General features: G+C 52.3%; 1 protein-coding gene across 1 annotated transcript; it reads left to right on the top strand.

The window, feature by feature from the left end:
• Positions 1 to 22,475, top strand: CD101 (CD101 molecule). Its single transcript, XM_014947260.1, has 9 exons — positions 1 to 159; positions 2,143 to 2,520; positions 3,207 to 3,623; positions 6,476 to 6,859; positions 7,657 to 8,040; positions 8,973 to 9,377; positions 13,976 to 14,383; positions 15,218 to 15,613; positions 18,148 to 22,475. Exons 1-9 carry the CDS (start codon positions 108 to 110, stop codon positions 18,393 to 18,395), a joined length of 3,072 nt encoding a protein of 1,023 aa, XP_014802746.1. The 5' UTR covers positions 1 to 107; the 3' UTR covers positions 18,396 to 22,475.
• Positions 22,476 to 23,932: the final 1,457 nt, after the last annotated feature.

Genomic DNA, 23,932 nt, shown 5'->3' with positions numbered 1-23,932 from the left:
GGCAGCTTCCTCCCAGCCACTTTCAAAACAGCGGGGTGGCTGTCGCCATTGCCCACGAGAGCCTTCCACCACCCCCCTGGCAGAGGACCCAAGCAGAGCCATTTCCCATGGAGCTGATGCGGTGCCCGGCAGCTGCCTTCCTCCTCTTCCTTCTCCCGGGTAAGTACCCTGCACTGTGGTGGGGTCCTTCCTGGGGCAGGTGAGGGGAAAGTAAAGCACCCCCCCATTGTGGATGGAACTTTGCGGGTAGGTGGTTCTGCGGGCCACCTTGCTGGGGCTGCGGGGCCAGGACTGTCCCGCTGCAGCCACCACTGCTCTGGCTTGGTGGCAGTGGGAAGAGGTGTGGTGGCATGTTCTCCTTTCGGCACTGTGATTTTACTCCAAAGCAACAGCCTGGACCCTGGCAGGGTTTCAATGAGGGGATGTGCACACCCTTGTGTGAATACTGGGGGCGCAGAGGGGATTACCTTACCACCCCTTCCCTTAAGAGAGGTTTTCTGAGGGTTACTTAGGCTGTGGTGCCACCAGCTCTCTACCCTGACCCAGCCTCAATGATCGGTTTTTGACTCGGTGCCCACGTCCTGTGGGCGTTTTGCTCAGTGTGCGTGATGGGCACCGGAATAGAGAGAGTGTCGCTACTGGGAGCTCTGTGGGAGGGAAGGGTGCATGGGTGGCATCACCTCCCTAAACTCCCTGCAGGCAGAAAAGGGGGGACCCCTTGATGCCTCCCAGTGCCCCTTGTCTTTGGAGGAGCTCTTGCTGGTCCCTTCTCCCATGCCTTCCTCAGTTTCTGTCCATGGAGTACCTCTGTAACACTCAGCCTGTTAGTTCTCTCTGCTGTCCCATGTCCCTTGGCTTCTGTGCTGTGTCTCCTTCTCTGGCAGGGTCAGCTCTGGTGCCTGCTTCCTTCCCCTCCCAGCTTGTGCAGGACTTGAGTGCTTGGTCCTCTTAATTTGAATCCACCACAAGCTTCCTCCGGTGATCTCATCCTGGTTGCTGCTCCCTCTGAACAGCTGGCTGAGAGATGCTCTCCAGCCATGCTACAGGCTTGACCGCCCTCTGGGCCACGATGGTCTAGTCTCAGCCATGTCACCCAGTGTGCTAGAGGACAAGAAAATTCAGTGGTCTGTTGTTACAGGAACTTGTTCTTAAAATTGCAAGAGATGCAAAGTCTTTGGACTTTGTGCTTCAAAGAATGAGGCTGCACAGCAGTTCTTTTCAGTGTTACATGTTACGGTCCTGTGCACGCCCAGACCCACTGCTGGTTTGGGTGTGCAGCCCTTGGGTAGTGTATACCCCTGCAAACACTGCGTGTGCCGACTGTTTGCCGGCAGGTTTGAGCACAGGCCAACGGGTGCAATGATCGGTTTTTGACTCGGTGCCCACGTCCTGTGGGCGTTTTGCTCAGTGTGCGTGATGGGCACCGGAATAGAGAGAGTGTCGCTACTGGGAGCTCTGTGGGAGGGAAGGGTGCATGGGTGGCATCACCTCCCTAAACTCCCTGCAGGCAGAAAAGGGGGGACCCCTTGATGCCTCCCAGTGCCCCTTGTCTTTGGAGGAGCTCTTGCTGGTCCCTTCTCCCATGCCTTCCTCAGTTTCTGTCCATGGAGTACCTCTGTAACACTCAGCCTGTTAGTTCTCTCTGCTGTCCCATGTCCCTTGGCTTCTGTGCTGTGTCTCCTTCTCTGGCAGGGTCAGCTCTGGTGCCTGCTTCCTTCCCCTCCCAGCTTGTGCAGGACTTGAGTGCTTGGTCCTCTTAATTTGAATCCACCACAAGCTTCCTCCGGTGATCTCATCCTGGTTGCTGCTCCCTCTGAACAGCTGGCTGAGAGATGCTCTCCAGCCATGCTACAGGCTTGACCGCCCTCTGGGCCACGATGGTCTAGTCTCAGCCATGTCACCCAGTGTGCTAGAGGACAAGAAAATTCAGTGGTCTGTTGTTACAGGAACTTGTTCTTAAAATTGCAAGAGATGCAAAGTCTTTGGACTTTGTGCTTCAAAGAATGAGGCTGCACAGCAGTTCTTTTCAGTGTTACATGTTACGGTCCTGTGCACGCCCAGACCCACTGCTGGTTTGGGTGTGCAGCCCTTGGGTAGTGTATACCCCTGCAAACACTGCGTGTGCCGACTGTTTGCCGGCAGGTTTGAGCACAGGCCAACGGGTGGTGACAGTGCAGGAAGGGCCCCTCTACCGCACGGAGGGGTCCCACGTCACGCTGTGGTGCAAGGTGAGCGGCTACCAGGGCCCATCAGAGCAGAACTTCCAGTGGTCCATCTATGTGCCCTCGGCCCCCGAGCGGGAGGTGCAGATCATCAGCACCGTCGACCCCTCCTTCCCCTACGCCATCTACACCCAGCGTGTGCACAGCCGGGGCATCTACGTGGAGCGGGTGCAGGGGGACGCCGTCCTGCTGCACATCACCGACCTGCAGGACAAGGATGCCGGGGAGTATGAGTGCCACACGCCCAACACTGACGAGAGGTACTTTGGGAGTTACAGCGCCAAGACGAACCTCTCAGGTGAGTCCTGAAGGAGAGCCCTCTCCCTGCCAGGCAGGGGTGCGGGCAGGCTGCCACTGCCCCCCAGTTTGTGCTGGGTAGAACTGCTCATCTCTTGGTCCCTGACAGAGGGGCAGCTGGGGAAAGGGGAAATTAATGGAGCTGGGAGGGCACAAATTTTCCTTTTTCCTCTCCTCACCGTGGGTTTCCTATCCTATCCCCAGGTGGCCAAGGGTAAGATGCCCAGAGGTCCCTCAGCAGGTTGCTTTGACTGTTGCCTCCCAGCCAGGGCAAGGGAAGGGAGAGGAAGCTTTTGCCGTCCCGTGGCCTAAGTTTGATTTTTGTTCTTGATGCAGCCACGGCATTTCACAGCTAAATGGGCAGGAGTTTTCAGGCTCTACGCATTACCTGTTGGTGCCCTCTCAGGTCAGGGTGTGGGATGTGACCTGAGCAGGATGTCAGTAGTTTGTCTGAAGAGGCTACTGCAGAGATTTGCTGTGCTTTCTTCCCTGCTGAGGTTTTAATCATTTCATATTTTGGTGTAGACAGGAAGCCCTGTCAATCAGCTACAAAAGATAATTCTCCCACACTGTCAGATCCCTCAGGGCCTGACTGAAGTTTCATAATGACCAGCAGGTTGCCCATCAAGGCCAAGAATTTATTTTTCCTGTGCTCTGCTGCTCTCTGTGTTTCTCCCCTCTGCTCAGTGATTGCAGACACTCTCTCGGCTTCCATGGCGCCCCAGGTTCTCACCCATGCTGAAGGAGAGACAGTAGAGCTCACCTGCGAGGTGTCCAAGTCCACAACCCAGCACACCCATCTCTCTGTTGGCTGGTACCGTGTTCAGGGAGCAGGAGAGAGCCACGCTGAGGAGATCCTCACCCTCTCCAAGGACTTTGTCCTGAGGCCAGGACCCTCTTACACGCAGAGGTTTCTGGTGGGGGACGTGCGGCTGAACAAGATTGGGAACACCACATACAAGCTCTCCATCGGGGGAGTGGGGCCATCTGACCAGGGTCAGCTGTACTGTGAGGCAGCCGAGTGGATTGAAGATCCTGATGAGACATGGAAGGACATCTCTCGCAAGCAAACAGAGAGGACGTCACTGAAGGTCATAAGCCAGGGTAAGGTCCTTCCAAACTCACATGTTGGCTCCAACTCCTTTATGCATTCACGGCTCTATAGCAGCAGCCTTCCGTGGCCTTTGCCTGCCTCTGCCACAGCCCAGGGACTCACTGGTGAGTCTGGCCGCCTCCACCAGGCGCTGCGAGGGGCCGGCTGGTGTCAGGGCCGTGGCAACCCCTGGTTTGGGAGCTGTTGGTGCTTCTCACTTTGGAGGTTCGTGCAGCTGAATCTCCAGTGCTGGCAGCGATCACACAGCCTTGTGGGCCCACACAAGATGTTAGTAGAGAGCAATGTGTGCCCGCAGCAGCCTGGCTCCTCGGCAGTGTTCATATCCAGTGTATAGAAAACTGTATTGCTTGAGGGTCTCGTGGCCTCAAAAACTGAAGTAGACAAGAGTCATCTCATCTGCCTGTCCTGGTGCCTCGGCCACGGGCACCAAGGGACACGGGGTATGCTGTGTATGCTGCATGGCTCTTGAGTCTGCTGGCTTCCAGAGCAACTGGTGTTGCTGTTTATTAGCCCATCCCTATGTCCCCTCGTAGTAGTTCATATATGGCAGGCAGTAATGGGACGGTGGGCCACGCTGTGCTTTGAAATGGCTGCACAAAGTTCCTGGCCTTATGCTCTGGGAAGACATAGTATTAGGTATTTAGAAAGAGGAGACGTAGACCTGCTAACAGGTATGAGATGAATTAAAATAGGACAGTTTGAAAACCAGCCTCTTGCTGGTGCTGCCCATCTTCCCCCACTCCACTCTGTGTCTGCCAGGTGTCTCCCATTCCCTCTGCCCAGCAGCTTCCTGTGGCTCCTGGCATCTGCTCTGCATCGCCTTGCCCGGGGCCGGTGGGAAAACCCTTCTCTCCCCACTGCCCTGGGATGGTTACAATGCTGTGCGTTTGCTGTCGCTCATCTGAGCACCCTGCCTGCCATCCCTCCTGCCACAAGCCCTTTGGCTGCTATCCCTCGCCCTGCTCTTCCCCTAGCTGCGTGTGGGTAGCTGTGCTCAGAGGAAGGGAAAAATCTCTCTTTCCCACCAGTAAGTTTTGCCTCAAAGCAGCCAAGACAAGGCTGCATCTGATTGATGCTCTTTAATGTATGCAGAAGTATGTAGTAAAATGGGAGCAAGTTTCTCACTGCAAACCTGCCTGGGGAGATGGTATACCCCATCTTCATGCCTCAGGGCGGGTGGAGGAGGCTGCAGAGCTGGGGTGGTGAGGTGTCTCACGGGAGGGTGGTGAGTCAGAGCAGGAAACCAAAGAAACGGATGGGTAAGGACCCAGCACCCTGTGTGCAGCTCGGGGGGCAGGGTATCAGGGGGAGGAAAGGGCAGTCTCCCACTGTCAGAGCCTGGTTTCCTGAAACCTGGGTGACTGGCAAAGCCTTTATTCCCCTTGTTTGTGTGCTGTTTGCAGCGATGGCTGTCCATGTCTGCTCTTGCCTGGCAAGCTATGGCAGTCAGTGCACTTTCCTGCGTCTGCTTGTTTAAGAAGGTTCATCATCACCAGTAGTGTGTGGCTTTGGGTACCAGTGGCACAGAATCGTTTAGAAAGAGAGGAAACTTGTCAGAGTTTAATATCTGCCCTGTGGTAGCCATTACGGGTAGAAGGGAGGTGATGGTGGTAAGGGGACAATATGGTGGTTGTATTAGAGCTGCTGGTACTATGGGGGAGGAACAGGGGTGGGTGTACGAGCCCTCCATTGCATCTGCAGGGCTGGGGTCTTCCTCCAGCACCCCGTGGGAGAGCCCAGGCTGTGGGGCTGAGCACCCTGTCACGCTGGGAGCGGTGACTGCTCTGACGATGGCCATCTGCTCCATCGGTTTCTATAAACTTTCCAGCAAATATTTGGGAATGCCAAACATATCTGGGATTCCTGTTTAAACACTGCTTCATAAACAGTTTGCAAATTCACAGGGTGATCTGCTTTCAATAAATTGTTTGAGCCCTTGCAGTGGCAGTCTGGGAGCTGCTCTGTTTTACCTCCAAAGTTGCCCTCGTTGTTAGACATGAGGGGCACCACAGTGATGCAAGGAGATGGAGTGGTGTGAGCCAGCCAGCCTGCCTGCACAGGGAGTTGGGGCTCAGCCCTACCTCCTGATTTTTGGCTGTGCCACTGCTGTGTGGGGTCATGGCGCAGGGTTTTGAGGCACCCTGTGGGTCTTTGCCTGCAGCCACTCTCCAGCCAGGCTGATGACCTCCACCTGCTCTTGCTTTCCTTCAACCTCCCCGTGCTGTGACAAGTCTTGACATTTCTGCTTTCTGTAGGAATTAACCTGAAGCCTCTCTAACTTGGAGAGGGTCTCTTGCCCACATCCTGCAACAGCCAGTGAGGGCTGCAGCATGTGGGACCAGCAGCATCAGATTTGGATAAGCAACTTGAATGCCAGCCCTCTATGCACCTTCTCCCACTACAGACAGCAGAGTTAGAAACACCACTGAGTGATAAAACCCCTTTGTGCCCCTTTCTGGCTTAAGGGATATTTGTTACATGAAGCAGAACAGCTCCAGGAGCTGCCCTCAGTTCAGGTGCCTGAGCTGAGCAGAGGGTGGCTGTGGCCCAAGGCCATCCCAGTATGTGCTCTGCTCTGGAGGGGTTGGCTGTTCCAAAGCAGGTAGCTCAGCTCCTCAGGGCTCTGGTGTTCCCTCCACCTGCGACTGCTGGTTAGTGCTTGGAGCTGGCAGTGGTCACCCCATGGGCTAAATTTTCCATCATAATCACTGTTCTAAGGAAAGAAAATGTGTCAATAGATAATTCCCTCCCATATCCCTCTGCACAGTCATAGATGCTGCCAGGTGAGAGGGAAGCATGGGCAGGGCCACCCAGCACCCTCTTTGCTTTTGATTGCCCACAGGTAGAGACCTATCCGTGAACATCGCTGCTGCTGAAGGCTCCCTTTCTGAAGGTGATACCTTGCAGCTAAGTTGCACGGTGGGAGCCCAGAAGAGCAGCAGCAGGCACTTCCAAGTGCTTTGGCTCCTCAATGGCATGGAAATGGCCAAGGTTGACCCCCATGGGGTATTGATTTGGGAGGACAAATATGAGGAGAGAGCCAAGATGGGACAGCTCCGAGCATTCAAGCACAGCAACACGGTTTATGTCCTCACCATCTATGAGGTGGGGCTGAAGGACAACGGTACGTACCGCTGCTCTGTTTCGGAGGTGAAGACTCCTGGAGACTTTCACAGCATCCAAACCAATCTGTCATCAGGCATCCAAGTCAACGTGAAGCCAATAGGTTAGTAAATATTGCTGCTCTTCTGGGTAAAGCTTGCAGTGATCCCTGACTGGGGAACGCTTCAAGTCTGGCCACATCTTGGCAGAGGCAACACACCTGCTGTTTGCAGCAAGAGCACAAATGTGCCATAGATTTTGGCAGATAATAATGGGAGAAGCACTTGCTCTGGCAAACATTAGCATGACAGTTGCAGCAGCTGTCAACAAAGTGTAAACCTTCAGCTCAGTTTCTTTGCAAAAAGTTTTGTGGCAAACGGGTAGAGTTCTGTGTCCTCCTGTGTCTTGGGTACAGATGATTGTGAACAACACCCCTTGCTACTCCTTAGGATCACAGGATGACCCAGCAGAACAGGTGCTTCTGGATGGGAGGGATCATTGCTATTTCCATCAGGGTGCTCTCCCTGTTTTGGTGGGGTGACTTGTGAGAAACCGCTCTAAGAAAGATGTGTAGGAGACTCTTGGTTTCCTTGTCATAGTTAGATGATGTCCATTCTGATGTAGCAGGAGCTGCCTGTTGGGACTCTGTTTCTTAAATATTTATGTATCCATGTCCCAGGAAAGACATTAAAGAATCAAAAAAATAAACCACACACACACACACACAAAGAACCAAAAACTAACCACAAAGCCCTCTCCAGAGTATAAAAAAAAAAAAAAGCTGGTTGAAAATTTCAGAGAAGTCCTTTCCTATTCCAATGTCGAGATTTATCTTGACTCTCCATTTAATGCTGCAGTATCTCTGGCTTTCTCTGAGGAGCACCACAATGTCCTCTCCCATGCAGTAACTGTTGTTTGCAGAGAGACGCATGCGCCTGTCCGTGTCCACCAGCACGCCGCAGGTCGTGGTGGGAGATGCCTTGATCTTCCTTTGCAAGGTGCAAGGAGCAACTGGCCGTGTGTCTGTACGGTGGTGGCACCTACCACCACAGCACCCAGGTCCCCGAATGCCGGTGGCCACCATGGGGCAGGATGGCACCCTGAGCCTGGGCAGTGCCTACCAGGATGTCAGGACTCGTGGGAGCCTCCGGCTCGAGAAAGCGAGCTCCAGTGCTTTCACCCTGGTGATTCCCAACACGCTGGATGAGAGTGACAGCGGGCGGTATGGGTGCGAAGTGACGGAGTGGTCCCAAGGCCGGAGCTGGACAGAGGCAGGAGAGACGTCAGTGACAGTCAGCTCCATGGGTGAGTTGGGCCACCCCTATTTTGGGGCTTTCAGGCTGGACACACTGGAGGCCAGGCTGGAGAAGTGGGTGGATGCATGTGGGTAAGACAGAGGTCTGCTGTGTCCTGAGCTCCACTGCTGCTGCAGGGTGACCTGAGGCTGATCCCTTGGACCTGGAGTACTGCAATTTCCCCATTTCTAGCAGGCTGCTTGAGTCCTCCAAGAGATGTTCTGGGAGAGACAAGTGGGACAAAACAGCTGAAATAGCTGGAGACCTGAAAGGCAGTGGCTTGCTTGGCAGATCTTTCTGTCTGTCTCCTTAAATTAAAATACAAAATATCTGTTCTAACAGCGTAATTACTTATAGTAATTAAGATCAACCAAGGCACTTTCTGAATTGTATGGTGGCCTTTGTCAGAGATACACCTCTTGCGCTGGCATCTGATTGCTTCTCCTGGCCTCCTGTCTGAACACGGAGCCGCTGGCTTCCCCAGAGCACAATGCCCGTGTTTTTTCTTCTTTTGATTGCTGGAATGGGTGCCTTTATGGAGAGGCAGCTTTTGGCTGTGATTTAGAGTGGTTTTCCTTTCTTACTGCTGGGCCGGGTGCCTGAGAGCAGTGGTCGGGCCACAGGAGTTTGTTAGGCTTTTGTGGAGGGTGGAAAGAAGCAGCAAAGCAGGCAGCAGCATCAGGCAGAGGATCTGTGGGGAGCCTGGAAAAGAGGAAGCTCAGGGTTGCCCGGAGGGGGCTGAGGGGTGGGAGAGCAGGGGGGGCAAGGCAGGAGAGTGGGCTGTGGGGCTGGAAGAGCCCAGCACAACTGAGGGGAGAGCAGCAGAGGATCAGCGAGCGCTGGCTGCTGTGGGGCTGGGGGGACGGTGCTGCGTGGGAAGGGTGGTGGCCAGGTGGCACAGGATTTCCATCCCTCCACCAAGGGCTCTCTCCTCCCGAGCAGGTCTCAGTCTGCAGGCCACCCTGAGAAGCCGAATTGCCACCGTCAGATACGGGCAGAGTTTTGAGCTCGTCTGCCAAGTGAGCGCCAGCTACACCTTCGAGGAGGTGCCAGTGTCTGTGGGGTGGCTCTTCCAGCCCAGCCCACCCACTGGCCACTACCACAAGGTGGTCTGGGTCTTTGCTAATGGCAGCACAGTCTGGGGGACAGCGCAGCCACACTTCCAGGGGAAAGCCCAGCTGACGAAGGCTGCCACCTCCTTCAGGCTGCACATCCACAATGCCGCCGCTGCCGATGAGGGGACATACCAGTGTGAGGTGGAGGTCTGGAGGAGGAACGCTCTACCTCTGGGGCAACCAGCAGCCACCACCAGGTCCAACGCTGTGGGGATAAAGGTCGTGCTGCCAGGTAAGCAGTGTCACAAGTGCTTCTTCAGCAGAGGTCTCTCTTTATGCAACATTACATTCATCAAACATCCAGGGCAACATGGGCCACTGATGACTGGGGTGTTACCAGTGGGGTTACCTCCTAGGGCTGCATGTGTTGTGGTGTCTGTGTCCCCCTGACTATATACACCCTTGGTGTATTTGAGGTGTGCTGAAAAGGTCCCAGTGCTCTGTGCTGGGCTGGGAGCCAGCACGGAGCCGCAAGGTGCTGGGGGCTCTGGGTTGGAGGCATCTCCTCCCTGGCATGCCTGGGCTGCGCAGCCGGGGTCCCTGCTCTGGGTTCCCTTTTATGGCCTCCTCTGCAGGCAGGGTCCGTGCTGCTGCTGTGCCTGCCAGCATCATGCAGGCAACATCATCCTCTTATGGAAGAGAGATGTTGCAAATACACGGCAGCTCCCCAGCCAGCCTGCTGTGCTCCTGCTCCCCCACCACCCCTGGCAGCAGCATGGGGTCGGCTTGCCCTGCTCCCAGCTTGGGGATGCTGGAGGAATTGAAGGCGTTGGACTGGGAAAAACCTCTGAGCCTGTAGAGGCAGGCATGATAATACTGGGATTTGGGTCTTTTTCCTTCCTCGTGTTTGTTCTGCCACCAAAGGAGAGTTCTTGTTCTTGTTTTCACGTATTAAGTACTCCTTCCTCTAATTCTTTGGGTTTTGGGATCACAACCCGGTGAGCTGGAATTATGCATTTTCCGTGTTTTTCAGCTGATAGGTTTGCTGTAGCGTACACGGATACATTTCCTTCCCTGTTCAGGCTCGTTTCCATGGTGCTCTCCCTCCCGTTCTGCTGCTGCTCTTCCCTCGTGGAGCTGGGTGCTGTGGTGCTCTGTGTTACACCTGAGCTAAAGGCAGCGGTGGGCCGGGGGTCTGCAGGGTGGTACTGAGCCCAGGGGTGACAACCAGCAGCATCTGCAAGTGTACAATAGTAGTGTAAACGGCATTAAGATGAGCAGGTGTAGTTATAGAGTGTCTACACAGAGAAGACAGCAGCCACGGAGCAGTGAGGTATTACGAGGTTTGGCTCCAGACATATTGCAGCTGTGACTGGGTACTGCGGCGCTGTAAGGGTGGTGGGAACTGGGAGGGAGTGATGCACAGCAGGAGGTGGCTGCTGGCTCTGGTACTGTCTCTCTCAGAAAGGCAGCATGAGCCAACGAAGGATATTTGGGAAGGTGGAGAAGTAGGTCCGGGAAGGATGCCGGCTTGAGCAGCAATGGGATGAGGTGAAGCTGAAGAAAATGAAGCTGCAAATCAGGAAAACCACCAGCTTGTTTCTTCACGCCTGCAGAGATACTGGAATTCTTGACTTTTGCTTCAGCACTTTGTTTACTACAAAGCACCTAAAGCACCCTAGTCCGTGCTTCGGGAGTTTAAATGCCACTTCAGATGGGAGGGACATGTGTGAAGGGTCATAACAGGAGGGAAAGGAAGATAAGTCTTTGCCATTTCTGACTTATTAGGTAGCTCAGCATCTGATTCTTGGTGGAATCTCATAATTAGTGCTCTGGGCAGGTGGATGGAGACCCAGCCATGCTACACTTTGCTGCCCAGCCCTATGCTCATCAGCCTCTTGGCGCAGCAGCCCATGGTGGTTTCTCCCAGCTCTGGAATGAGTCGCAGGGGGCTTTGCACCAGCCGTCTCTCTGTCCATCTGGCCCCACGTGGGTCACTGCAACAGCCGTGCCCTTCTGTGTGCTCCACTGCTCCCCAGCCGGGCAGAAAGCACGGCATCAGCAGGCAGGGTTCACAGAGAGATGGGCAGCGAGAGGCTCGGCTTGTTTAATTAAATTGAAATTGAAAGGGAAAAGAGCACCACGTCTTTCTGTGCCAAAGGAAGTGGCAGGCAGCTGCTCTGCCCTTTTCGGTAATTGATCTTTAGCAGAAGCGAGAGGAGACTTGGAGTTGAAAGAAAGGGGCTTTGCAGCAAGTGTTCTGCTTCCTCTCAAGGTGATCTTCTCGGCGAGCGTAACAGCAATTTTTCTCATCAAAACCAAGTGCTCACAGCAGCAGCTCAGAGAGTGGCTCCTCTCTGAGCTTTAGTAGCTTTTGCTCCTCTGGAATATTTTCTCCCCAGTGGGCGTCAGGCTGGGCCATATTCAAGTGAGAAGCCACCCTGGGCAGTTCGCTGTCTCCTGTGCTGGCAGCCTCTCTGGCTTTGGGGAAAGTCCTTGGTTTTACCCGCTGACTCTGATTTGCAGCAGCGCTGCTGGGATGAGCTCGCTTGGAGGGAGGTGCAGGGTTTGGTCCAGCATGGCCCCACAGCTGACTTCTCAGGAGCTCCTTTTTGCTGTGAAAGGAGCCAAGCTGCTTGTGATGAGTGGTGGGGCTGCTCTGCTGGTGCGCTCTCCCCGGCAGCTGCAGCTGGGGAAGGCACATCCATTCAGCTGATGTGGGAAGGTAGTCCCCAGTGTCCACCACCTCCCCTGGTCCTGCCCGCTCCTCTCCTGTGGCCTTTGAAGCAGGAGCAAAGTTTCCAGTTAAAATACCTGTGAGTATCTTTTTTTTTTTCTTTCCCTTTGGCAGAGTTCACTTTTGGCTCCCTGAATAAAGGCCCTGGATTTCAGCAGGCTGGCTGAGTGACGTTCTCTGTACTAAGCAGCTGAATTTAGGAATTGTAGCGTGGTTTGAATTGGAAGGGACCTTAAAGATCATCTAGTTCTAACTCCTCGGCCGTGGGCGGGAAACCAAGTGTCTTATTTTTTCCAGTGTGATCAGTTAACCTGTCACAGAAACATGGGATAGCTGAGGTTGACAGGGACCTCTGGAGGTCATCAGGTCCAACCCTCTGCTGAAGCAGGGCCAGCTACTTCCCTAGGACCACGTCCCAGATGGCTTTTGAACATTATCAAGTTGGGAGACTGTCCCTCTCTGAAGATTTGTGCTTCCTTAGAGCTGACTATGAGCTGGATGCACTTTTAACTACTGAAGTTGGAAGACACCGACTTGTATCTGGTTCCAAAGTACACCTGAGTCTGCTTGGTCACTGCTGAAATCCTCACCAGTGAGGTGAGGCAGTAAGCAGATATTGGGACTTATGGGTCTGCAAGTCCTGCTGTGGAGGAAACTGTCTACCTTTTCACCAAAAGGTATCTCCACAGTGAGGAGAGAAGAGGGAGGAAACGCAATAGGGTGCAAAGAGAAAAAAGCAGCATTAAGTGGATGTGAGGTGGGAGATTTTTGTTGGAAAACTTGAGAGGGAGGCAGAGGCCATGTGCAGAAGTGTCAAGGGCCATCAGATGGGCTATTTTGCACAAAAGAGGCAGTGATAGACTCTGAAAGGAACTGCTTGAGGTTTGAGAAGAAATGTTTGAAGGAAGAGGGAAATGCGTGGGCTTTCTCCTGTGGTGTCCCTCTTCCCCATTGCCCTCAGCAGGAGAAGCCGCAGCTCCTTCCTGATCCATGGGCTCTTTCCATAACCAGCTTCTGATGCATCCCTCAGGGAGATGCTGCGGAGGAGAGTGCCCTACTGAGCCTGTGGCTGAGGGCAGGGGGCTGAGACATTCTGTGGGGCATCTCAGTGTGTCCTCTGCAGCCCGTCCCTGAGCCAGTGTCTGGGGAATGAGCTTAAGGGAGCTTGATTGCCCCCAGCCTCTGTGGCACAGGGTGTCCCACTGTTCAGCTCATACATAAGGAAAATACTAAGAATGGAAACTCAGCCTACGGTCCCTTAAAGCCCTGGTGGTGTCTTATGTTGAGTGATTTCTGTCTACCCACAAGTAGACAGACAGTACATCTGTGTGTACGGCTTCACCAGCCCCATCTGACAGAGGTGGTGTCTCAGCGCGGAGGGGAGAGCTGAGGGGAACCACAGGCAGTCAGAGGCCCTTCAAAGAGACTGGTTCACAGCCTTTCTGCTGCTGGGGCAGAAGGAAAGGCAGCAGCAATGGGTGATGTGCAGTGGGAAGGGGTCCCTCAAAGCAGGAGCAGCACAGGCCCAGCGGGAGCAACTGTGTGCCCTTCCACGGGGGCAGAGGTGCAGGCAGCACCGCAGCTCTCCTCTCCTGAACTGCTCAGTGCTAAACTGAACAATTGCTGGGTATAATCACCATGGATGTTCGGGGCCGTGTTACGTGGCTTCCAGTTAATAACCACAGCAAACATCTGTGGTCACGACTGTTAGTGAAATGACGCAGGTTCTGTAGTCTCTCTGAGATATGACGCTTTTTCACAGTCCCCAAAGCTGTGGGTTGGTTTTGTTGCTTATGTGTGAGCCTGCTGATAGAAGTGGTGGTAGATAGACACCTTTGCTTCAGACAGAGGCTTGGCCTCCAAAGCTGCAACACGGCATCTGCCTCCCTCCCCCGCAGGCGCATCCTCTGCTACTCCCCTGACCTGCAGTACCCACTGATTCCCTGCCACAGTTCAAATAAGGGTGGGTGGATTTGCTGCGTCCCTCCTTCCCCCACCCACCCTGCTCCAGCATCTCCTAATAGGTCTTTCTCCTCCCCCTATTCCTCCCTCCTCTTTTGGTGGGTCTCTCAGGCCAGCCATATTCCTCTCCTTGCCACAATTCCTCTATTGCCAGCTGCAGAGGCCGTGATTATTTTGTTTCTCCATTCTAGAAAGCAAGCTTCAGATAGCTGCAAAAGGGAGGTCTATGGAGATTGCTGGTGGTGCTGACACAACCGTTGAGTGCAGGATCGTGTCTGCCCTGAATAATTCTCAGTTGGCCATTACCTGGTACGTCTTACCTCCTCCTCCGGCAGACACTACCCCCCTGCAAATCCTAAGGAGCGACTACAGCAGCATACAGGAATATGGGGCTGAATTCAGCTCTCCTGCACAGAAGTCCCGGTTCCTGAGCCAGAGAGTGTCCAACAATGTTTTCTGGCTGCGGATACTCTCTGCGAACCCCGGGGACCAAGGCCAGTACTACTGTGTGGTGGAGGAATGGCTCTGGCTGGTGGATGGCTGGTACAAACTTGGAGAACGAGCATCAGGAAGGACCACGCTGGAGTTCAAGCTCCCAGGTGAGCTGGCAGTTCTCTCTTGTATAGGTGCTGCTGGACCAGGTTGGATCAATTTAGGACCTCTCTAGCAGGGCTTAGGAGAAGCAGCAGCTCCTGCATTGGAGGTGCAGAAGGTGTCAGTGCCTCTCAAAGGGAAACAGGAAATTGGGAGGATGTGGTAAATCCTCCTAAACCAACTAAGCTGCTATTTTTGCCATTGGCAGGTGATATCTAATGTTTCATAACAAAGTGAACTGTGGCATTTTCTTTTCCCTTCAACACATGGGGCAATTGGTTGGTTGTACAGTGCTGTGACTAGAGAAGAAGCCCTTTCCTGATACTCCTGACCATTCTGAATCAAGACACTCAGTTTTCCTTGCCCTGCAGGGGTACCCTTACCCTTACCATTGCTGCTGAGAACAAGGCTGAAGGCTCAGCTGCTCCCACCTTGGGCCCTGCACCGCTGGGGTGCACAGTAGGTCTCCCTGGCTTAGTTCTTCCCTCTCTCAAACTCACTTGGCTTGTGGGTTGCAGCCCTAAGTAAAAATGATCAGAGAATTCCAGTATCCTAAATAGCTTTTGGTCCGAAGGATACCCTATCACTTATTTGGAGGGGTTGGGAAGTATTTCAGCAGAGGGTTGTGAAGAGAGGGCAAAGATGATAGGGGAGGGAAAAATCTCCCTAGGGAGAATGAGTCCCAGGAGCGAGGGCCCTGTGGGTATCCTGCAGAGGGGGCCACCCCAATCGCCCACACTTTGCTCCAGGTCCTTTCTGTCAGACTGCGGGCGCAGGCAGGAGCATTTCTATGGCAGTGCAGTACCACAACATCTCTCTCTGCTTACGTCCTACCCCAGAGCGCGAACTGCAGCTGGAGAAAACCAACTACAGCGTCTCGGCGAGGGAGGGCGAGGAGGTGACGCTGCGCTGCCTGCTGCAGGGTGCCCGCCTGCCCACCACCCACCTCTCCGCCACCTGGTTCCGGGGGAAGGAGAGCGGCCGTGTCAGTCCCCTGCTCACCCTCCACCGTGACGGTGCCATCGAGTACCCAGAGGAGAGCCTGGCGAGGAGGCTGCACCTCCGCCGCCTCACCGCTGGCAACTTCAGCCTGACGCTGCTCAGCGTGGAGCAGGATGATGCCGGGGTGTATCGCTGCCAGGTGCAGGAGTGGCAGCAGCAGGGCGAGGGGAAGGACTGGGCTCTGCAGGCCTTGGCGCACTCTGGGTACACCCAGCTCACCACCACCCCGCCAGGTAACGCTGCTGGGTGTGAGGGCCGGCTCACCCCATAGCGGTTCCCCATTAGCTGTGCTTGGGGGGATGGCGTGTGGGGATAATGACAGCTCTCTGCGGGCGATGCCAGCTGCAATGGCAGGGGTGCAGCATGGCCAGGAGGACTTGCAGGAGCCCTGAGGAAAAGAACTTGGGGGTGCTGATGGACGAGAAGCTGGACATGAGCAGGCAGTGTGCACTTGCAGCCCAGAAGGCCAATCACATCCTGGGACGCATCAAAAGAAGTGTTGCCAGCAGGTCTAAAGACCACTGTGCTCTGGTGAGACCTCACCTGGAGTATTGTGTGCAGGTCTGGAGCCCTGAATATAAGAAGGACATGGACCTGATGGAGCGGGTCCAGAGGAGGGCCACTAAAATGATCAGGGGGTTGGAGCACCTCTGCTACGAGGACAGGCTGAGGGAGCTGGGGTTGTTCAGCCTGGAGAAGAGGAGGCTCTGGGGACACCTAATAGCAGCCTTCCAGTACCTGAAGGGGGCCTACAAAAAGGCTGGGGAGAGCCTGTTACAAAGGCTGTCAATGACAGAACAAGGGGTAATGGCTTTAAACTGGAGAAAAGCAGATTTAGATTAGACATTAGGAGTAAGTTCTTTACTATGAGTGGAGCACTGGAACAGGTTGCCCAGGGAGGTGGTTGAGGCCCCATCCCTGGAGATATTCAAGGTGAGGCTCAACGAGGCCCTGGGCAACCTGGTCTAGTTGGGGGTGTCCCTGCTGACTGCGGGGAGGCTGAACTAGATGACCTTGAAGGTCCCTTCTGACCCAGATGATTCTATGATTCTATGACTTGCTAAGGGGTTGCAGAGGAGATCAGTGGTGGGGTGATCACCAGACTTGTGCTGGGAGCCAGGGAAGCCCTTTGAGGGATGCATGCTGTGGGCCTGATGGGAGAGGCAATAAGATCCCATTCCTAGCCCATTGGTCTGCCAGGGTTGAAACCCAGGTGCTTGGCATTGTAGACACTGGAGGTGGTAGTCAGATGAGATTCCAAGAACTCTAGCTGTGAGGCACATGGTCCGAAGTGTACTGTTGAGTGCACTTGTGTCTGCAGCACTTTGCTGGCTTGTGGGAGTCCCTGCAGGACCTTTGCAGGTACAACTCTTGCTCTCAGTCATGCCAATGGGGCCAGAATGCTGACTGGTTTTGGGGAAAAAAATAATCTTGGTGTGGTTTTTCTGGCAAGTCCATCTCCAGTGAGGTTTCTAAAAGAACAGCCTTTGTCCTCCTGGGGTGAGTTGGGGTGCATACTGAGTGCAAAAATTAAGCTAGATTCTGCACAAAGAATTTTAAATAAAAAAATCTAAAAAAAAACTAAAAAAGCAAAGGGTTCAGTCAGGCACACGCAGTTGTTTGGTTTTTTTTTTTTTTTTAAGGAGGTAACAGGTAGGAAAAAAGTATCCTCTTGTTGCCTCTCCGGGGGAATAGGAAGCTTGGATGACCCATGTGAAGGAAAAAACTGATTTCACTGTTCATATTGTGTTGCACCCAGCTGAGAGAATATGGCAGTTCTTGTGTCTTCAGGCCTGGAGTTGCCATGCCCGAAGCCAGCCTGGGTGCCCACATGTGGTTAGAGCTTCTGCAGCAATTTCCAGTGTTGACTGATGTGGAAGAGCTGAGGGGGGACCCTGTAGAGCCCTCCCTTGTGCCTGCTACTGGCACAGGCAGGCACAGAGCCTACTCACATGACTCTGCACCTACAGCAAAACTCATCTGGGTTTAGTTGCACAGGGAGGGACTGACAGCACTTCATTCCCCATGCTGTTATGTTCCTGCTGTTGTCCATCAAGGCTCCCTCTAGCACTTAGATTTCTCCTTCATCAGCTACCTGTCTCTTGCTGCCCATTACTGGTGGAGTAACCATTGTTAAAATTGCTCAGTAACTGCTGGAAAATTCTCCTCCAATTTTCGTATAAGTGTTTTTGCCAAGTGGTTTTCATGTTTTTCATAAAATCCAAGAGGTGTGAGTTGTTTGGGTTTCTTTGTTTGTTGGTTGGGTTTTTTTGTTGTTATTGTTGTTCTTGGGTGTTTTTGTGTGTGTGTTTCTCCAGTGATGCAGGTATCTCAAAATGCCCCTCTGGCTCATGAATTTCAATGTTTCAGAGTTTTCCGAGAGGTTCAGTGGTGCAGTCTCTGACAGATATCTACCTCACCCTGGTGTCACTGGTGTCAGTAGGGACCCAGGAGGTGAAGGGTATGTGACTTTTCCTTGCTGAGCCCAGTCTGGAATGGGTTAGCTGAAGAGTCGTGCTGTTTGTGTTGGGATGTTTCAGCTGAATGAGCTGGGGCCCTACCTGACCTCCCAAAACAAGAAATTGAGGCAAATTATCTGGTTTCTCTCGCCCTTCTCCTTGGGTAACCTATATGAATTCTTAAAAATTGGTAGCTGTTGAAGATTGAGGGAAGAGTGACAAGAAGATAACCCACAGAAACAGTAGGAGAGAGAAACTCAAACTAGCTTGGAGCCTCACTTAATTTTTTTTTTTCTTTTTTCCTTCAGAGTCCACTGTTTTGTCTAGGATCTGCTCATCCCCACCACTGCTGAACTTCATGCTATATTTACCGCTGGTTCTGATCCTTCTCCTGATCCTTGCTGTCTTCTGCTGGTACTTCAAGTTCCAAAAAAACAAGAAGGGCAACATCACAGGAGACCAGCTGATGGAACTGCAAGGGGATGGAGAGGTCAAGAAAAGTGAGCTGGGCTATAATGGCAGATGTAATTTGCAGGAGCAGAGCTGGACCAGCTGAGGAGGACTGAGTACTTGCAGAAGGACTTTTCATTTTTTTTGTAGTAGCTTTTTGCAATTGTATGTTTACTTTCAGTGGAATGAAGTGGCTTTGAATTACTAAGCAGATAGGGCTTTCTTAAAAGGCGTCCCTGTCTCTTAGGTTAGGTACCCACCCATTTCACACTCTGTTCATTGTGATATACTTGAGGTCCTTGCAGTATGTGTCTCCCACTGTTGATGGAAGTGGTGTTATTCCTCTGCAGGTATAAGGGGAAAACCAGCTGTTTCCACTGCAACACAAAAGTATCAAATTGCTACTCATTTTAGGTGACTTGACAAAATCTATGTGGTGTACAGGCCTAGCAGGGGTACCACAGCCATCCACAAAAAAGAATCCTGTTGACCCAATGAGGGACTTGCATGGAGTCTTGTATCCTAGAAGGAAAAAGTGGACACCAAGCCATCTTGGAGACAAGTGTACAAAGACTTTCCAGCTCCTTCCTTTGCTGGGACGGTTGTAGTTGAGACAGCATCCAGCTGCTCATGCCTGGGCTGTCTGGATCAGGAAGCTGCGTGGCTGTGACCTGGTATTACACACCTCCAGGTTGTACCATATAACAAAAAAAAAAGCCGTGTGTCTGCTTATGGGGCAGCTTCTCTACGCTCTGGGATCCTGCTCAGGCTCATTTTTTCAAAGCTGAGGAGCTCTGCTACCTGAAGACTGGCTGGCTGGTACATCAGAGGAAAGGAGATGTTCAATCCAGTCCCCGTAAATCCAGGGATCCTCAACCCCTAATAGTGCAAAGTGGGATGTGGTCCCAGTGAGCTGTAAGGTCAGGTGTCAGGGTGACACTCAAAGCACTGTCCTCAGACAAAAGCAGCCATATGGAAATCATGGCAGATGTTTATGAACTTACTTCTTTTGTCCAGAGGGAGGTTGGAGACAGCACATCCCGTCTAGGTGATCTGTTCAAGTCCTTCACTTTCCTTACAATTAGAAAAGCTGCCTGCCCTGTATCCCGAGGAACTGGGAGGTTGTTCAGTCCCTTTCTCCTTGAAAAAGCACTTTTTATATGAGTCTGAAGACTACTGATCTTGTCTCCCTGCTCAGTTGCCTCTGCCTGTACCGACTGGCTCAGCCTTTCCCTGTGAGTTATGTTTCCTGGACCTCGTGCAGCTTTTTCCTTTTGCCCCGACCCCAGCTGTCTCTCCTGTGGCGTGAGCGCTCGGAGCCGCACGTGGGGCTCTCTGCAGAGAGGCTTCCCCCCTGCCTTGCGGGTTATGTCCTGTTTACACATCCCAGCAAGATGTTTGGTGTTCTGTGTGCGTGTGACAGCGCGGCGCTGCTTGCGCTTGGCGTGCGCTTGGCAGGCTCCTCTCCTGCAGACTTGCTGTCTAGCAAGTTGTTCCTCCGCTGTGTGCTCAGGCTGTTGACTTTTCCTATCTCATTGAAGCACCGTTTGCAGGGGTGTGTTGAACAGCTTTCTGCACCAGTTTGTAAAAGATCCCGCTGTCTGTTTGTCTTAATTCTGTCTTGGTAATGCGTTAACTCATGGACCAGTTTCAGTCTGTTTTGACAGAGAAAACAGATGCTCCCAGGACATTAAACTCCCACAAGTTTCATGAAAAGTGGTAGCTGGATGAAGGAGAGGAGGCAGACGAGTTGTCCCTCTAAGGGAAGGCTGCAGTACGAGTTGCCTGACAGCCAGCCCTGAGCCAGCTGTACACTGGCTGCCTGGCACCCAGCTCATAATTAGGGGATACAGAAGGGACAGAGTATGGGAAAGGAAAGAAGGAACCATTTTTGACCACGAACATTAGCAACTACTCTGTGTACATAGTTTATCTGCCAATTTTGTGCTGACCCTCTGTGGTTTCGTTTGGATTGTTTCCTTAGCTTGCCCATAAAGTACCTTGGGAGCTATACTTCACAAGCCTTGGTAAAGTCAAGAATATAGGATGCCTACTGCTTATCCCTTCTCACAAGGCTTGCAGCCTTCTTGCAGGGGAGATTAGATAGGTCTGACATGCTCTGTTCTTGTTTAAAATAAAACAAAATAAAAAGTTTCCCTTTTTTTTTCTTGCCGCCTTCTAGGTGCTTTTAAGTCCTTTGTCCCTGTGTTTTCCAGAGGATTGCAGTTAAGAAGATGCAGGGTGTTAAGTTTCTCCTTCTTTTTAAAAACAATTTCACCCTTTTCTCGTCACTTGGTGTCTCACACCTCCTCAGGTGTTACTGCAGAAAACCACTAACAGGCGGCTTGGCAGCCCATTCTACATGTGTCTTAGGATGAACCTTGTCAAAAACCTAACCTATTTAAGTTGCTACTCATTACCAAAGTGCTGGGGTGGTGGTGTGGGACACCCTCTATGCTGCTGTGTGTGAGTCAGTCTCCATAAGCTCTGTGAGCCCTTTGCGTGACCTGGCTGGGTTTGGTCCATCCCCCAAGAACATGCTGGCCCCTTGCTTGGCCACCTTGGGGTATTCTGTTGCAGGTCTGCAGAGGCATCTTTGCTGCCATCTGATCTTCACATAAAAAGCTGCAGACTCTACTGCAACATGAGATTTTTGTGTCTGGTGGACTGAGGGAAGAAGGTGGGGCAGAGAGAGAGGGGTTTCTCTGTCAACAGGGCACTTACTTCTTCTGTCCTGTTTTTGCTCAGTTAACCAGAGGCCTACGTGAGTAGCAGCTTTCTATTCATGCAGGTTTAGAGGTTTTAGTTTAAGTTTGTAAAGTGTGCCTAAGGCCTTGATAAAAGGGTCTGCAAGAAGAATGTGTGTTTTTACAGTGGTGGGGATTTTTCCTCTTTATTTTTCCTGTGTCTTTCCTGGATCACTGCCAAGCCTTTCGGCTGTATTTTTTAAGATGTACTTTTTTCCATGACTGAACTCAGAAAGAGTTGTAACTTATCACAGCAAAAGCTCCAAAACTGTCCTATTTTTAAAGAGAACATTTCACTCGGTTGAGGTGAATGTGTGAGAGGGAAAGACATGTGTATGGTGGGTCAGGGAATGGTGTTACTGGGGCTATTGGCCACCTTTACCCACCCCCATGCCACCCTTTTTTCAAGTCCAGCCTCTGATGTAAATTAGAACAGCTGATAAAGTAAATATTTAGCTTTTATAGCCCCATGGGGGAGCACAGTGCAACAGGACAGACCCTGCAGCACAGCAGTGCCCCTGTTGTGCTCCATCCCCAAGATGTGCCCTTGTCCAGGGAACATCCTGTGTGAGGGCAGCATGTGGTGAGAACATCCAGAGTCCTTTCATAGGCTTTAAAGCAGCTTGAAGGGGCCACAGGGCAACGTAGAGCTGGGTCCAAGAGGAGTTAATCCAATGGGAAATGCTTGCACAGGGCTATAGGAACACAAGAGCTGTGTTGTGGGCAGACCCTCACTGTTCAGAAGATGGATGATGTGAGAGTGGGAAGATAACCCCTGCCTCATGTTGCCTTCCTGGGATGCAGGGCACCTTTGGGCAGGAACAAGTCTCAGTGACTGCTGGGGTGGCTCGCCCAACATGCAGTGGGACAAAGGATCGCAGCAGTGCCTCTCTCACCTTGCACTGAGGACCTTTCACTGCAAGGCTCGTCTACCCTGAGAGGAGGGAAGGGTGGGTGATGAGTTAGCTGCTGTGCAGGAGCAGTGGGAATTGGCTTGCATGGAAGGAGATAGTTTGCATCCTCTGGCAGCTGATGGCTCATGGTTTCCTGGCCTGCCCTCCTCCCTGGGAGCAGAGGGCACAGCAGCAGCGTGCTGTCCTGTACTGCCAGGGCAAGGTTGTTGAGGAAGGTTGCCAAACTTTCAAGAAATGCTTCCAAGTAAATGACTTGGAGTTCTCCTGGCATGTCCGCTTTCAAGCAGCATCTCTTCATTCCTTCCTATTAACTCTGAGCTGGTTTTGAAATTTGACATTGTTTTCTTCCTATGATAAAATACTTAAAGACTGGAAATAAAAGATGAAGTTTTGATATGTGCTTTAGTCTCACTTGATGCTGTATCCATTCTAGTTGTTTCCTGCAGCCCCTGTTTGTTTTGTGTGTCCTTCGGCTTTGGCCTTTAGCACCTAGGGCAAAAAGTGGAACCACTCTTAGGAAGCTAAATCTTCCTGAACCACTAAGAAACTGCTGCATTGTTGAACTACTGCTATTTTTTTGGTCCTTACCCAGTCCTCCTCCTCCCTCCTCTTTTCTTGCAGCAGATAATATGGGATTAAGTCCTGTTGCACAGGGCAGGAAAAGGCAGCCCTTGCCCTAGAGCAATGGTTTCCAAGGAGGCAGCAGTACAAACCACAGGGCACAAGGTGGGAAGGATGTGCGAGAGGTAGAGTGGTGTCTGTCTCACTTTGCTATGGCAGCAAGCAGGAGGGACCAGCACAGTGTCCTTTCAGCCAGCTGCACTTGCCAGCAAAGAGGCTGGTTGTGGTGGTGTGGGACTGACAAGATTAACAGCCCCCTACCTGCCTGGGCATTAAAAAAAAAATTAAAAAAAAATCCTTTCATGGACATCGTTTAAACCAAACAGAAGTGTGTTTTCCTAGCAGCTCCTATTTAGAAATGTAAACTGGAAAGTGAGGTCCAGACACTACTTGCTTCTGCAATCCAGACAGGAAATAGAATACTATAAGAACAAATTTGAACATGTGCTCGCCTGCTCTTTCTTGCTTTCATTCATTTATTATAATTTTTTTTTCTATAAGTTTCTAAGGACAGTTGTATGTTTATAAGTGGCGTTGGCAGGGATCTGAGCCCTCCTCTCCAGCCAGTACCAGAGAGCTCTCCAGAGATGTGTGGGCACGGCTCTCTACTGCCATTGCAAACCACTCGCTTCCATTAGCAGCTTTATTTAAAAAGAATAATCAGAGCAAGGGGTATTTTGTCATTTAATGGACACTGTGCTCATTCCCCTTGCGGGCACAGGGTGCAGGTTGTGTGCCTGGGCTGCTGGACAAAGCCAGGGGAGAGGGAAGGGAGCTGATCCTCTGGCATCCCCGGATCCTGCCCTCATGATGGCTGCCATCCTCAGACCCCTCCTTGGGGACCATCATGAAAGCAAAGCATGGTGGGGATGGCTGCAAAGCAGGGGTTGACCTGGTCTCTGGCCTCTTGCGTGCTGTTTGTACCTGCTGCTGTAGGGGTGGGGGGAGCATTAATCGACAGTCCCAGAAACCAAGTGTGAAAATTCACTGGTGGGGGAAAACCCCATTGGTTTTATCACTATTTTAAGCATGAGGGAATGAATGGGTGAATGCTGGGAGCAGTGTGGCAAACCATGAGGGGCTATGACTCCTCGCAGCCCCCTCGTGGGATGCTAATAGGGAGGAGAGCCCCACTGTCCCATTTGAAAGAGAAGGGCCATGACCAATCGCTGTTAAATGTGGCTGTAATGCCTCACGCGGAGGCCGCCGGATAAAAGGCAGAGGCAGCCTGAACTGTAAAGACGTTTCATTTCCCTGGTAATGAGGGAGACACACTGTGGCAATGAAACCGGGGAGAGAGAGACCATGAGATGCTAATTTCTGTTCCCGCTGCCGCTGCTGCTTTGATCTGAAGCAAATGC

The sequence above is a fragment of the Calidris pugnax genome, unplaced genomic scaffold, assembly GCF_001431845.1.
Source record: "Calidris pugnax isolate Ruff unplaced genomic scaffold, ASM143184v1 scaffold95, whole genome shotgun sequence".
Lineage (NCBI taxonomy): Eukaryota > Metazoa > Chordata > Aves > Charadriiformes > Scolopacidae > Calidris > Calidris pugnax.
Note: the sequence above shows the minus strand (reverse complement) of the source record. Positions and strands in the feature narration are given on the sequence as shown.